Source organism: Opisthocomus hoazin, chromosome 3, assembly GCF_030867145.1.
Source record: "Opisthocomus hoazin isolate bOpiHoa1 chromosome 3, bOpiHoa1.hap1, whole genome shotgun sequence".
In the NCBI taxonomy this organism is placed as follows: Eukaryota; Metazoa; Chordata; class Aves; order Opisthocomiformes; family Opisthocomidae; genus Opisthocomus; species Opisthocomus hoazin.
The window spans coordinates 50,893,270-50,907,299 of record NC_134416.1 but is presented as its reverse complement, the minus strand read 5'-3'; the positions used below and the strand labels follow the sequence as shown (position 1 = coordinate 50,907,299).

The 14,030-nt window shown below is 45.4% G+C and overlaps 1 protein-coding gene across 5 annotated transcripts in view; it reads right to left on the bottom strand.

Moving 5' to 3' along the window:
* Positions 1 to 14,030, bottom strand: part of GAREM1 (GRB2 associated regulator of MAPK1 subtype 1) — a 112,626-nt gene that overhangs the window by 19,878 nt on the left and 78,718 nt on the right. For 2 of the 5 annotated variants that reach the window (XR_012763443.1, XM_075416234.1), the window contains exon 3: positions 10,324 to 10,454. The exons of 2 other annotated variants lie outside the window; for them this stretch is intronic. Coding sequence is in view for 2 of the 3 variants with exons in the window: in XM_075416234.1 (XP_075272349.1) it covers positions 10,324 to 10,454 (131 nt within the window). In the remaining variant the exon portion in view is untranslated. Of the gene's footprint in view, positions 1 to 10,323; positions 10,455 to 11,460; positions 11,530 to 14,030 lie in introns of those variants that run through there. One more of the 5 variants, XM_075416235.1, reaches the window with a different exon arrangement.

Genomic DNA, 14,030 nt, shown 5'->3' with positions numbered 1-14,030 from the left:
TTTGTTCCTAAAGTTATTTCCTTGAGACTGGAACGACTTTTTATAGACAACACTGCTCTGCTTCATATTTGAGTGGTTTAACATGAAAAGGCCTTTTCATGGACATAAGACAACGCACCTAGCTCTTCCTCAGCAGAAGCAGATACCTACTCATAAAGGAAGGTGCATCAGAGAAACACTACTGGCCTGTTACAGACTGTTTTATTTGGAAATATTGAACATACTAAAAAAATCGCAAATGAAAACATATGCTAAAATGGTATACCCTTTCATCACCTCCACAACCCCTAAAGACCTCGTGGAGCTGTGTGTGAAGTTCAAATTCCAGGCTTCAAACTGGGGTATCATCACAGAATAGCCATTACATGAAATCAAGGCTGTAATTCCAATCAGTTAATTACTGAGAAGTGCTGCAAAGAATGCTTCCTCTTGCAAGACGTGATCTGCAATTCACCCGTCGCTGTAAAGCTGTGATTATCTTCTGCAGGCCCTTCAGAGCAAAGGCACAGGCAGCTCAGCCGAGGTGTGCCGCCTTAGCGCTCCAGTCTCCGGGCTTCCGGAGAGGAAGTCATTCAAGCTCTGAATTATCTAAACAAACACTAATTGGTCTAATCCAGGAAACTACTAGGATTTTATGGTACGTAATATTCACTCACTGTTCACACCGCCAGCAAGACAGTATTTTGAAACACCGCGACATGAAAGGAAAGCACTCTTGTTTTTTGCCGATAGCACCGGTGTGACGCTCATTGCTGGTTTCTCCTCAAAACCACCACAGAGCTGGGGCTGGCCACACAGCCCTGCCTTCAGTGGAGCTGGTGAGGGCTGAGGACACGCAGGGCTCTGTGCATGTACCGGTCAGTCCCCCCTTCCCTTTCTGAGAGGGCACGTTCTGTAAGAATATCAGTTTCTAGCATCGACAAGTCCCCACCAACAGCTTCTTTGGACAACATAAACCATGCCGACAGAAATTTTAACTCGAGACGGTACGGTTACAGCTTTTTCTCGCTTCCTGCTGGATACCGGCCAGAGCGAGGGAGGTGTCACAACCTACGGCCGTGGGAGCTGCTGCTTGGCCAACTCGCAGTTCCCTGGTGATTCACAAACAAACAAGTCGCTGTAGAAGGAAGCGGTGGGTCCAAAGTGAAACCACAGAGGTAACCAACTGGTCAAGCTTCACAACGAAGGTCTCACCAAGCAGCTGCTTATTAACGGCACCCATTTTAACCAGCCAAATAGTAAACGGATTTTTAGATTCAACAGGCATGTTCAAAGACAAAATTATTCTTAACTAAAAAATCTGGAAAACAATTTTCCTTTTTTTGTATAGTCACAGGATAATAACAGGTGAAATATGGCTGAATTTTACTGTGCTGGAACAAAAGAAAAACCATGCCACAGCTCTAGTTTGGCACTCTGAGAAAAATACTGTTTTGCACTCTTCTTTATGAACAAAAATATAAGGTATCAGGTGCTGCTCAAAATTGTAGTAAAAAAACTGAAGAAGTGAAATGAAAAGCCTAAGACTGCATCACTTTATCCCTATCCACTACACGCTACCATAGTGATGTTAAGGCTGCTGGTACACCTCAGCAGGCTAAGTATATTTTAAAATTTAAGTTCTGAAAGTGAAGACAGCTAACTCCTCTCTTCTTGTGTTAGGTTAGTTCATTCCTTACCACATGCTAATTAATATTCTAAAGAATATTTGGTAGGTAAATATGTGTTCCAGGACAGTAGCAACAAATACATAACATATATATCGCATCATATATATATCATACCATATGTAGCAATCACTCTAAAATCATCTAGAAACTCATGCACAGATACCTCTTAAGTTTTTGTGTCTTGGATTACACAGCTAAATGATCTTTACTTTGTCCTTGCAGCAATGACCTATGAAAACGAAACTTTTTCCGTCTTGTTCACTCTAACATTTCACTTTATCAATGGACACAAAAAAAATGAACACAAGCCCACGGACTTTAGCACAGGACATCAGGGAAGACATGTAGCATCCTGCAGGTTGGGTGGAACCCCCAGAGGCATCTAGTCCAACCTGCTCCTCAGAGCAGGTGCAGTTACGGCAGGCTGCTCAGGGCCATGTCCGGTTAAATTTTTAGTTTCTCCGAAGATGGAGAATCCGCATTTTCTCTGGGTGACCTCTTTATGTGTTCAACTACCCTCATGTTAAATTTTTTTTTTTCTAATATGGGAGCAGAATTCTCATGTCCCAACTCGTGCGTGTTGTCTCTTGTCCTCCTACTGGGCACCTCAGATGGGTCTGACTGTCTTCTTTATGCCCTCCCATGAGGCAGTTATGCACAGCAGGGAGATCTGCCCTTAAGCCCTCTCAAGACTGAACAAACCCAGTTGTCCCTGGCTCTCCCAATACGTAATTTGCCACAGCCCCGTGACCATCTTGGTATTCTGGACTCGCTCCCACAAGTCAATGTCTTCCTTGAACTGGTGGACTATTGGAAAAAAGCCGTTTCCAAAACTGGAAGCGATACTCCAGCTATACGATCACAAGTTCTGAAAAATGGAGAATAATCACCAACCTCGACTTGCTGGATACACTCTTGCTTACACAGCCCAACATGCTGTTGGCCGCCTTTGTCACACCACCAATGCTGCCCACCAGGTACCCCTCAGACCTTTTCCAGAGAGCCACCTCCTTCCCTGTCAGCCTGCTGTAGGGCTTACGGCATCACAGGTGCTAGGCTTTGTGCTTGCCTTTGGTGAACTCACAGGGCTCCCACCAGCTCAGGAATCGGGTGAACTTAGAATCACAGAATGGTAGGGGTTGGAAGGGACCTCTGTGGGTCATGTAGTCCAAACCCCCTGCTGAAGCAGGGTCACCTAGAGCAGGTTGCACAGGACCGCGTCCAGGCAGGTCTTGAGTATCTCCAGAGAAAGAGACTCCACAACCTCCCTGGGCAGCCTGTTCCAGGGCTCTGTCGCCCTCAGAGGGACGAAGTTCTTCCTCATGTTCAGACGGAACTTCCTCTGCTTCAGTTTGTGCCCATTGCCCCTTGTCCTGTTGCTGGGCACCACTGAAAAGAGTCTGGTCCCATCCTCTTGACACCCATCCTTCAGATATTTCTAGGCATTTATAAGATCCCCTCTCAGCCTTCTCTTCTTCAGACTGAACAAGCCCAGCTCCCTCAGCCTTTCCTCGTAGAAGAGATGCTCCAGTCCCTCCCCTCATCATCCTCGTAGCCCTCCACTGGACTCTCTCCAGCAGTTCCTCATCTTTCTTCAACTGGGGAGCCCAGAACTGGACAGAGTGCTCCAGCTGTGGCCTCACTAGGGCAGAGCAGAGGGGGAGGAGAACCTCCCTTTACCTGCTTAGGGTACGCTCTGTCCCGTCATCCAGGTCACTGATGAAGAAGTTGAACAAGACGGGCCGAGTACTGACCCCTGGGGGACACCACTAGTTACTGGCCTCCAACTAGACTCAGTGCCTCTGATGACAACCCTCTGAGCTCTCCCATCCAGCCAGTTCTCAATCCACCTCACTGTCCACTCATCCAGCCCACACTTCCTGAGCTTCCCTATGAAGATGTTATGGGAGACAGTGTCGAAAGCCTTGCAGAAGTCGAGGTAGACAACATCCACGGCTCTCCCCTCATCTACCCAGCCAGTCATGCCATCATAGAAAGCTATCAGATTGGTCAAGCATGATTTCCCCTTGGTGAATCCATGCTGACTACTCCTGATAACCTTCTTTTCCTCCACTTGCTTAATGATGACCTCCAGAATGAGTTGCTCCATCATCTTTCCCAGGATGGAGGTGAGGCTGACCAGCCTGCGGTTCCCTGGATCCTCCTTCTTACCCATTTTGAAGACTGGAGTGACACTGGCTTTCCTCCAGTCCTCGGGCACCTCTCCTGTCCTCCAGGACCTTTCAAAGATGATGGAGAGTGGCTCAGCAATGACATCTGCCAGCTCCCTCAGCGCTTGGGGGTGCATTCTATCGGAGCCCATGGATTTGTGGTTGTCCCGATTGCTTAAATGATCCCTCACACAATCCTCTTTGACCAAGGGAAGCTCATCCTTTCTGCAGGCTTCCTCTCTTACCTCCAGGACTCCCACAGGAGTCCTTACCTCCAGGACTCTCACACGGCTCCCACCAGCCCAGGAATCACTCAAGCACAGCAGCTCCTAAGAACAGATTTGACTCATGTCAAATAGTATGCTTACAGACAACACAATCTGGGAGAGACTGCACGTCATGAATCATTCCTAAAAGGCAGAACGGGTAACGCCACGCCAGACTCAGCTCCCTCTACCCTCCCAGCACCGACCTGGCAGGATTTGCACCTTCAGGTGTCCCTATGCTCTTTCATAGCCCGCTGAGAGCACGCCCCCTGCTACAAGGTCTCCGGCAGGCTCTAGCTGAGCCCTGTGCTATTTCAGGCGCTTGGACCTGCCAGTGGCACGTCCCAGCCCACGTACGTGACACAGCATGTCACTGGTATGTGACAAAAAGAAGACAGCAGCCCACTATCTCAGAGCGGCAGAGTTAAGGTAGCCCAGAACACAGACTGATGCAAAAATAACCATATATTTTTGTGGCAAACTGTCAGAATCTCCTCAATAATTATGGAAAATACAAGGCAGAAAGCACCTGAGAAGCCTTCATTCGGCCGCGTAACACATCCGGGAGGGTCGACTCCGTTCCCAGTGCGGCTCCACTCTGCCCCACACTCTCAGCTCCCTTCCCTCCTCCTGCTTCGCCTACACTCCAGCAATGCCCTTGCCTCTTTTGTGACTTCTTGCCAGGTTTGGTTTTGAACCTTTGGGCGTGGAGACCTTGCAACTGATAGGAAGCTGAGACCACCTGAAGGAACCGGGGGAAGGAAGGTGGGAAAATACATTTTCCTCAAACTTCTCCACAGTGGGACTGTGCACTAACACTTTTTTTTTTTTTTTTTGTGTGCCCCCTCCTCACATCCTCTATTTACAACAGGAATTCTTCACGGGACAATTCCACCGCAACAACATGCAGCAGTAACCACCATACCTCCAGTTGCTGTCACTACCCAATAAACACACAGTCTTCTCCAGTTCTTAAACTACTAGCCTTGGGAGCACCCTGAAATAACTCCTTCCCCAAATATGTTTATCTTCATGGTTGCTCTCTCTGTTTTACAGGTTCTAACAATGATGCTTTATGCATTATAAAAATGACTCCTGCAGTTTTATTCTCCCCTTGCCCCTCTTTCGCCCTTCCCAGTCAATTTTCACTTTCTGGTAATAGGTGAGAACAATGAGTGCTCCCAGCTCTGTGGAAGAGGCAGTGCTTGCCACACTATACTCCAAAACCTTCTAGAAATCACTAGCAGATGTTCAACTTGAACAACTCCTAATGCAGAGGATGGACCCACAGAACCCAAAGCAGCCTACTCCATCCTGTACTTAGCCTTCACCTCCCCACTGCCAGATGTTGATCTGCACTAACAGTTCAGTACTGACGCCAGGATGTTGACCAGAAATGCTGCTGGCTTACAGACACGTTGTAAAACAGCAGTGTGTTAAGTCACTGCAATGTTTTAAATTTGAAGACTCCCGCAATTCAATAACAACTCAGAAGCCAATTACATCTGCTGCAGAAGACAGGCATCAGGAAAGTGATGAATGACTATGTAGGAAACATGTTCTTTTGGGAAAGCTCAGGTATATTGTTTCTTTTGCTTAAGGAAAGGTTAACTCAGAAAAATAGATTTTGATAACACCTGAGTCAATATCCTGTCTTGGACTCCAACTGTTCTAATTCGTTATAGTTTGAAGTAGAAGTCTTTAATCACTTGGGCACACATGAACTCCTTATAAAAATGATTTGTGGCTTTATATTGCTTGTTATACCTAGATTTTATTAGAGTAATGCAAGCATTGCATTCACTTTAAAAATACACAATTAGGGTTGTTTTTTTTTTTTTGGTAGAGCTCGTTTTAACTGTGAGGTCTCTGACTGACAGCCATTGCATAGTTTTTCCTATTAAAGCCAAGGGACCAATCATACCACCTCATATATGGATAAAAATATATGTAATAATGTATATATTTTTTTTACAGGTCACAAAAAATCGATAAAGATTTTTAAAATATAAAACAAAGAGTCTTCAGAATAGCTATTAGCAGAAAAAATAAGCAAACTTTTTAAGGAAGTGGACTAAATTCAGTGAGACAGCATCCCATTTTTCTCTTACAAACGACTGTCTCCCAAGACAGAGAATCAGCAGGTACAACGCTTCATGTTAGTACACGTCCATTTCTCTCTCAGCTAAGAGGGGCTTCGCCCTGACTGCTACATTAAAACCTGTCTTCAGTGCTGCTTAAGGACATCTCAGATAAATCAAAATGTTCCAAAAACGACCCAAAACGTGACCGGTAACACCACAGAGCTCCAACACGATGCGTCTCTTCACGCGGGTTGTCCGGAAGCCCAGCTTGTGAAGCCACCGCGAGGCAACGGCACTCACTGCCCCGGCTCCTTTCAGAGCAGAAACCCTCTAGCACGTATGTCAATGTAGGTGCGAAGCAGCAGGTCTGCTTCTCTCTCACTCCAGCCGCGCACCAGGTGCTGGAGGAAAGAGGCAGTCACAGCACTGCGCTGCCAATGGAAGACACCGAGGTGCCACAGCCTGCACGTGCCAGGGACAGACGGAGAGAAGCACCACCGTCACGTTCTTGGAGCCAAGGCTTGCAGCCTTGTAAGGCTGGCATCAAGGCACAAGGCAATGAGGGGACTAAAGTGCTAATTCTCCAGGTGAAGTACTAGGAATTGCTTGCAAATTTGGAGCTAAAACCTACACACAAACTGATTTCAAGAAAGCCACTACTGCAGCATTTAAAAATGCCAGTGTAGGTTACAACCTCCTCTGTATGTGCTTTTTAGAAACTCAGGTCAACTTTAGCAGAGCCAACAGAACTGCAATCAAATCAGGTGATCAATTTTGCTTGACTGTACTGTATTAACATTAAAAAAAAAAGAGCAAAGTTTTCACTATGGATTTATTTCTGCCACAATGCACGCTGTATGGGCCAACACAGTTAAACCCCTGTGAAAAGAGGATTATGTTAAAAAAAATAAACGAATTTGGTATCCAAAGCTCATATCAGCCAAACAATCTCTCCGATAGGAAAGAAAAGAATCATTATAGTGCTAATGAACTAACCCACTCCTCCAACCTGGAAAGGCTCTGCAAACAGCTTCACAGCCCCTCCATGAAGACCTTCTAAATGCTTATAAATATCTCAAGGGTGGGTGTCAGGAGGATGGGGTCAGACTCTTTTAAGTGGTGCCCAGCAACAGGACAAGGGGCAATGGGCACAAACTGAGGCACAGGAAGTTCCGTCTGAACATGAGGAGGAACTTCTTCCCTCTGAGGGTGACGGAGCCCTGGAACAGGCTGCCCAGGGAGGTTGTGGAGTCTCCTTCTCTGGAGATATTCAAGACCCGCCTGGACAAGGTCCTGTGCACCCTGCTGTAGGTTACCCTGCTTTGGCAGGGGGGTTGGACTAGATGACCCGCAGAGGTCCCTTGCAACCCCAAACATTCTGTGATTCTGTGATTCTGTGAGTGACACCTTCGGGACAAAACCGATACCCCGGATGGTTTGAAGGGTCCCGCAACACTAAGCGGGCTGGTTTTTAGAGTCTAGGAATTCATGGTTTGTCCAATGTTCACCCTATCAGACAATATTGATGCTTTTTACGAGAACATTTTGTGAATTGCCCTCGGTATGATGTGGGGTTTCTGTTCCCGGTTTTGTTTTTCAGCCTTCATGCGCAGAGCTTCCTGGGCATTTGTACAGACTGCCATCTGCACGGGACCACCGCATCCGACTGCAGAAACCTACTGCTGCTGGTTTGGCAAAAGCTAAGGCCCTCGGGTAGCTCCATATTCTTCAATATTTTTCTTCCTAGCATAGAAAATAAAAGAAAATCCTCATCTCTGCAGTGTAATGCTGCTACCTAAGCAAACTTCTCTGCAATTCTGCACTGAATATTAATACAAAAGGTTATTACCTGTCTGCTCAGTGAAGAAAAGATAGAATGCTTCTCATTTTCAACTAGGAACAGATGAAATACCTACTGACCGAGTGAAATCAGCTTGTCCCCAGATCACTCTAAATTGCTGTGCCTGTAGATGCTGCTGGTTACTGGGTACCTGAGGCAACCGACTGGGTATACAAGTACAGCACTGATACATATGTACATGCAAAGAAACTACCAGAAGAGTTTTAGCCATTGTGAAAGTCTGGTTAAAAGTTTTTGTTTGCCGTTCTGTGAAAAGTGACTCCACTTCCCACTCCCAGCTCTGCTTGATGGGCTGTGCTACAGCCCTCCTTCAGACACCCAGCAGGTCCCAAAGCCCCTGCCTCAGCGCACTGCTCAGAAAGCCAGTCTGGCTGCAAAAGGGGGTGGAAGGAAGGAAGGAAGGGAGGGAGGAAGGAAGCAAGGGAGGAAGGAAGGGAGGTAGGGAGACCCATCTCCCCTGCCGCTCCCAGCATAAGGTGGCTTACTTTTCTTTTAACAACTAACACATGAAGTAAAAATACAGTAACCCCCTTGGAGAAGACCCCACAGCCCATCAGAGCAAGAAGGCAGTTCTCTGAACGGCAGCACTGGCTGTAAAATCCTGCCGGGGCAGCAAAGGACTTACACAGAGGAGCAAGGTTCGCCACAAGCCGAACCGTAACTGTGGCACAGGGGCACATGCAGGCAGACCTCAGCAAGCACAGACAAAACCACGTGGTGACTGTCTGGTGGCCCCCTGTAACTCTACAGGCTCTTTCTTCAGAACTTCTCCATGAACGACTTGAGTGTTTGGAACAAGAAAGAATTCCCAAACTTCAGAGTTCCTTCTCATCTTAAATGCTACATCAGATATTTTAGGTTTTTTTTTTTTCTTTTTTACATCGGATAAGCTACCTTCTGATACTCTGTTCTGAATTTAAATAGGCACACTGCATTGGACAGAAATCAACCGTACTCAGTATTCCTCCCTTTGCTCTAATCGCTTTCACAGAATCTCCCCTATATGAAAATTTTAGCCTACATAATTCTCTTGCATGTAAAGGTTATTAAACACTTTAATAAATCCTGTTAAGTTCATTTATTTTTCAGAAGATGATAAGCTTGGAATAGACTTCTATGAAACTGGAAAAACTGCCAAGAGAAACACTGCCAAGATAACTGTGTAACTAGGTTAAACCTGGATTATTATTACTGTTATTTACATCAAGGGGTATCACAATAATATCTTCTAAAAATGATTTGATATCTAACAGTAAGCTATAATTATTTCTCAGTTTGCCAAATGAGACAGAGAGTTTCAAGAACACTCATACTAAACACAAGACACAACATTTTACATTTAAACAAGCCTGCAGATAAATACTTTTCTCCCTACAAAATGAAAGCCTCACATTTTACTGTACCACTCTCTTGATTTGGTAATTGATCAACTGAGAAATAACGGCACGGCACTGGATAAGGCTAGCAGTCCCAATGTAAGTCTGATTCTCCCGTGTAGAAACAAAATTTTCTTGTTGCCTTGATTTCAACCAGTCTGAGGTGGTGTATCAACTGGAGCAAACCAGAAGAGCCCAAAGATCACTTCGCTCTGTCGGCAGAGCTGACCTACCTTGTGCCGTGGCACACATACAGCCAGGACAAGGAAGAACGAGTTCTGCCTTCACCGTTCCGTGCCACTGCACTGCGGTGTGTTTGGTGACAGCAAGCCCTCTTATGCTCATGGGACTGCTGACCCTTTGATGAGCCCAAGAGGCGTGCACACACAAACACACACGCACACAGGAAACAGGTGTGTCTTCTGGGGGTTTTTTGTTTTATTCATAACACTATTTAGCTGCAGTAATTTTGAGACAAGCAACCCCATGATTTCACCCTAAGTGCTCTCTGAGAATAAGGCTTTCTGGACAGGGATTTGAGCAGCTGCTGCTTAGCAGAGAATAAAATTCAGACTGCTGGAGGGGGAGGAGAATGGGAGCCACAAACAACATTTGTTTAAAATCTGGCAAGAGCATCCTAATTAGACGAATTATTGGATGGATCATCAGGACTGCTCCCCAAAGTGCCAAAGGACAGGAGAGCCCTTAGAGGACATGTTGATTTAAGACTGCAAAACCGATCCTGAAGAGCACCACCACTGAATGCAGAACACTAAAGGCTCGTTTGTCTCAAAAAATTACACTTCCCACACAGCGCTGTTGCTCAATTGCCATGTATATAAAGGTTGTAACAGTTAATCATTTAGACAGGGATAAATATTTATTCAGGGACTACCTTAACGTTGAATGTTATTTCCTCCATGACGTAAACTCGTTCAGGAAATGCTTTAGCCACCTCCTCCACACTGTTAAAATACTGCACTGGCTCCTTAATATCTCGGTCTTGTTCCAGCAGCTTAAACTGCCCTGAAAACAGATGATAAACAGAAGAGTTGTAAGATATTTACATTGGACAACTGTCACTATGGCGACTGCTGGCTCAACTTCTTGACCATTTTGCTCAGTCAATTTTTCCGGTTATCAGCAGCCAAACCAGAAGACGAAAGACTGCGGAAAGCCTCCTGAACCTGCCGTGAAAGCCACCCAGTTTCACCAGGTCAGAAAGAAAAGAAGGTGTAGGAGCTGAAGTTAAATTGAAAAAGATCCTTTTATCACATGCTCTCTAGAAATAGTAAATAACTATGGAGGCGTTTCTGTTTGTGTACTTAATTTGGTGTAATAGTATCTGTACAGATAGCACTTCTTGGCCCTTGATATTAAAAGCTTTACAGAAAGAAAACACACCCGTTACTAGAAAACCCCAAAACAATAAGCACAGGGGTTTTGTTTTTGTTTTTAGCATCATCAAACAGTTATTAAAAAATGACAGGCTAAAACCCTTTTCTCTCCTAGGCCCCCCTAAAATTGGAATAGCACCTAACTTTCTTTAATCATAAACTAAGCTCTTCGCAAACTTTAACTAATGTAAGAAATTAAACCACATGCATTTAAAACCCTTTTGAAGGTGGTCGCCTTCAGAAAAGCATTAGAAAGAAGTGTTTCTTACTGAATTTACATCCCCCCAGCACGAAAACCTTCATTATTTTCTATGTCTTGTAAAAGGCAAGAACTAACAAGGAGGCAGCCGCCCCGGGCAGAGCTGCCAGGGACAGCCAGGCACATCAATCACCTCTGTGCACTACGAACATAAAGTTTAAAAGCTTTCTGTTATAAAAATAGCAACAATAAAAGTTTAGATGGACACATTTTCTGCTTGTGTGACTTAGACTTAAAATCTGTGGAGAGATCTTCCCATATTTAGAAATATTAACTACTACTAAGTTAAAGGCTGATCTCAGCAAGAGAACAGCACAGCAAGACTTGATGCAAGAAACAACTCAAGAAAACGAGTAAAAATCAACGGTTAGCTCACCTCCTGTAAATCATACTTTAAACTTCACTACACTTCAAAAATCAAGTTGCCTTGGAGTTTTCCTAACTCTGTGTCTGCTTCAGGATACACTGTTTCTTTGAAATTCAGCCACGACAATTCAGGCGCTTCAAGACCAGCACTGGGGTAGAAGCAGCAGGACCTTTCGTCTGACCTGCTGAAGCCAATCCTGTAGTGTATTACAGCAACGCAGCTGACTGCAGGAATGGCTTCTCCAGGTCAGACCAAAGGTCTGCCTCGTGCAGGACTCTGCCCCAGACAGGAGTCAACAACAGCTGTGTAAGGAGGACTTTAAGCACAATTCGCAATACCCCTCAGAGTCTCCTCCACACCTCTGTGAGCAACTCATGGCTCAAGGATGCACAAAGCAGGGAAGACATCCTTAGGCTTAGCAGCTCCAGAGGTTTTCTTCCCTGTAAATTTATTTAATTGCTTACTGAAGGTATCTAAACCCTTCATTGTAGACATATCCTTTCTCTTGAACAATTCTGTTAATCTCTTCTTCCACAGGATCTACACTGCCCTCCAGGATTAAAAGTACAAATTTTAGGAGTGACAAAGCTACACCTGGCAGACCTACGGATAGCCACAGGAAATCTGACAGCGGACAAGCATTTGGAGAAACACTTCACATGTTCAATGGAAATGTGCCAGCGTCCTGAAGCTGAATTCCTCAACCCGTCTGCTCCGAGCCCCTTTCAGTGCAAAGCAATGGAGGGGCCAGGCAGCCAGCACCTCTGGGCGCAGGGAACCCGGACAATAAGCAGGGAGGTGCTCAGTTAACCAAAGCTGGAAAGCGTGTTGTGACTGATGTTCGAGGCGCAAACAGGGAGAGGTGAAGAGAGGACAACTGTGCTTTCTAATTCCGAGTCCTCTGTACAGAGCACGTAAATCCTCATTTCAGGATTTCCCTGTCAGCCACAGCCTAACAAAGAGGAAGACGCATTCCCCAGCTCCACAGGTCCTTCCCCCTGCAGGCACTCTGCTTTCCTTCAAAGGAAATTCAGGAGTGGGGGGGACCCAAGCGAAGTCAGACCTCCTCCTACCTCTGCCTGGAGTGAGGATGTGCCAGGACACCATGCAGCAGCAGGGACTACGAGTTGCACCAGGGAGCACCTGATTTAGCACAGAAAAACTACTATTCTAAAGCGCAGAGCCCATGACCGTATTTCACAGTCACTAAGGGTGAGATGTACTTAAATTCCACAGAAGTCATCACACCGTGTTCGTTCTCCATGGGCTGGCCTGAGGCTGTTGCTCTCTCCTGCTTGCTTCTGAATCGCTCCTCGGGGAGCACTGCTGTCCTCTTTGAGTACTGACACAGCCACCTGGACGCAACCCTAACTGATTGCCCAAACTGGGATCCAAGGGTCTGATGTGTAGGATTCCCAGCTGCGGTTACGATTCGAGGCAAGCTCTGATTACAGTTTATAATGGCATTTCATACTTTGAGGTCCCTGAAGAAAAAAAAAACAAAATCCACTGCAAGTTTGAGTCACCTCAGACAGATCCATATCCAAAATCCACTTGCGTCACTTCTGATTTAACCCTCCTCCCTTATGTACAGAATGGAGTTGAATACGATACTGCATGGAAGCTACATAGGTTTTTGAAACTGTGAGATATTGCAGTGATAACATTTTGGTAGTTCAGAAAGAAACTGAGAACTCTCACTTCAGAGTAGGAATAGAGTTGGGCACAGTAACAAGGCATGAATTCACACGAACAAGGAAGAAAAACAGCATACTGAGTAATGATACGTTATATGAACAATATTCATCCAGCACTTCGAACGAGACAGTGGTCTTTAATTCTAGGTTCTCTAGTTACTCTGTTTGGAAGTATAATAATATTATTTTACCATGACTGTCGTGTATTTAACAATAGATAGTCTGCTGGCAAGAAAGGGTCAGTTGCCCATCACAATCCAAACTTCCACAAACAAGTCCCAAATTCCTCAGCACAAAACAAATGCTTGAGGCTGTGTGCAACTGGGAGCAGGGTCTGCTATCTATTGTAGACTTACACGTTTCTGGAAAAAAAAAAAAAAAATCAGCTAGAGCTTTGCTTCGGTACAAAGAGATGCTCAGAACTGTGTACGTCGCTGTCTGTGCCATCCTCCTCTTCCTTCAGCTGAGCCGCGCAAACACAAAGCCGTCTGTGCCTCCACTGCTAACAAGCAGCAGTTCACGAGGAGGCTGACCACAGAGAAGTACACACAGATCCCAAAGCATATAATAGAAAGCCAGCATTAATCTCCCCCTGTTATGAAATCAAGAAGTATGCTATGCATGGAAGCTGTCAGGGCTAGATATTAAAATGCGTCTCCTTTGGAAAAGATTGTTTATAACTCAAGATTTTCTAAAGGCAGTTTTTTGAAATTTATTTCCTCACTGAAAAAGGCAGACGTTTTTATCGGAAGGAGAGAAAGCAGGGCTGAAGAGGGGCCTGCAATACACGTTTGAGCCAGATGTCAAGTAACTAACTGATAGGGAGGAAGGAGACAATTTCTTATTATGTTCCTCCCTGGTCTCTAACTCAAGCAGCTGTAA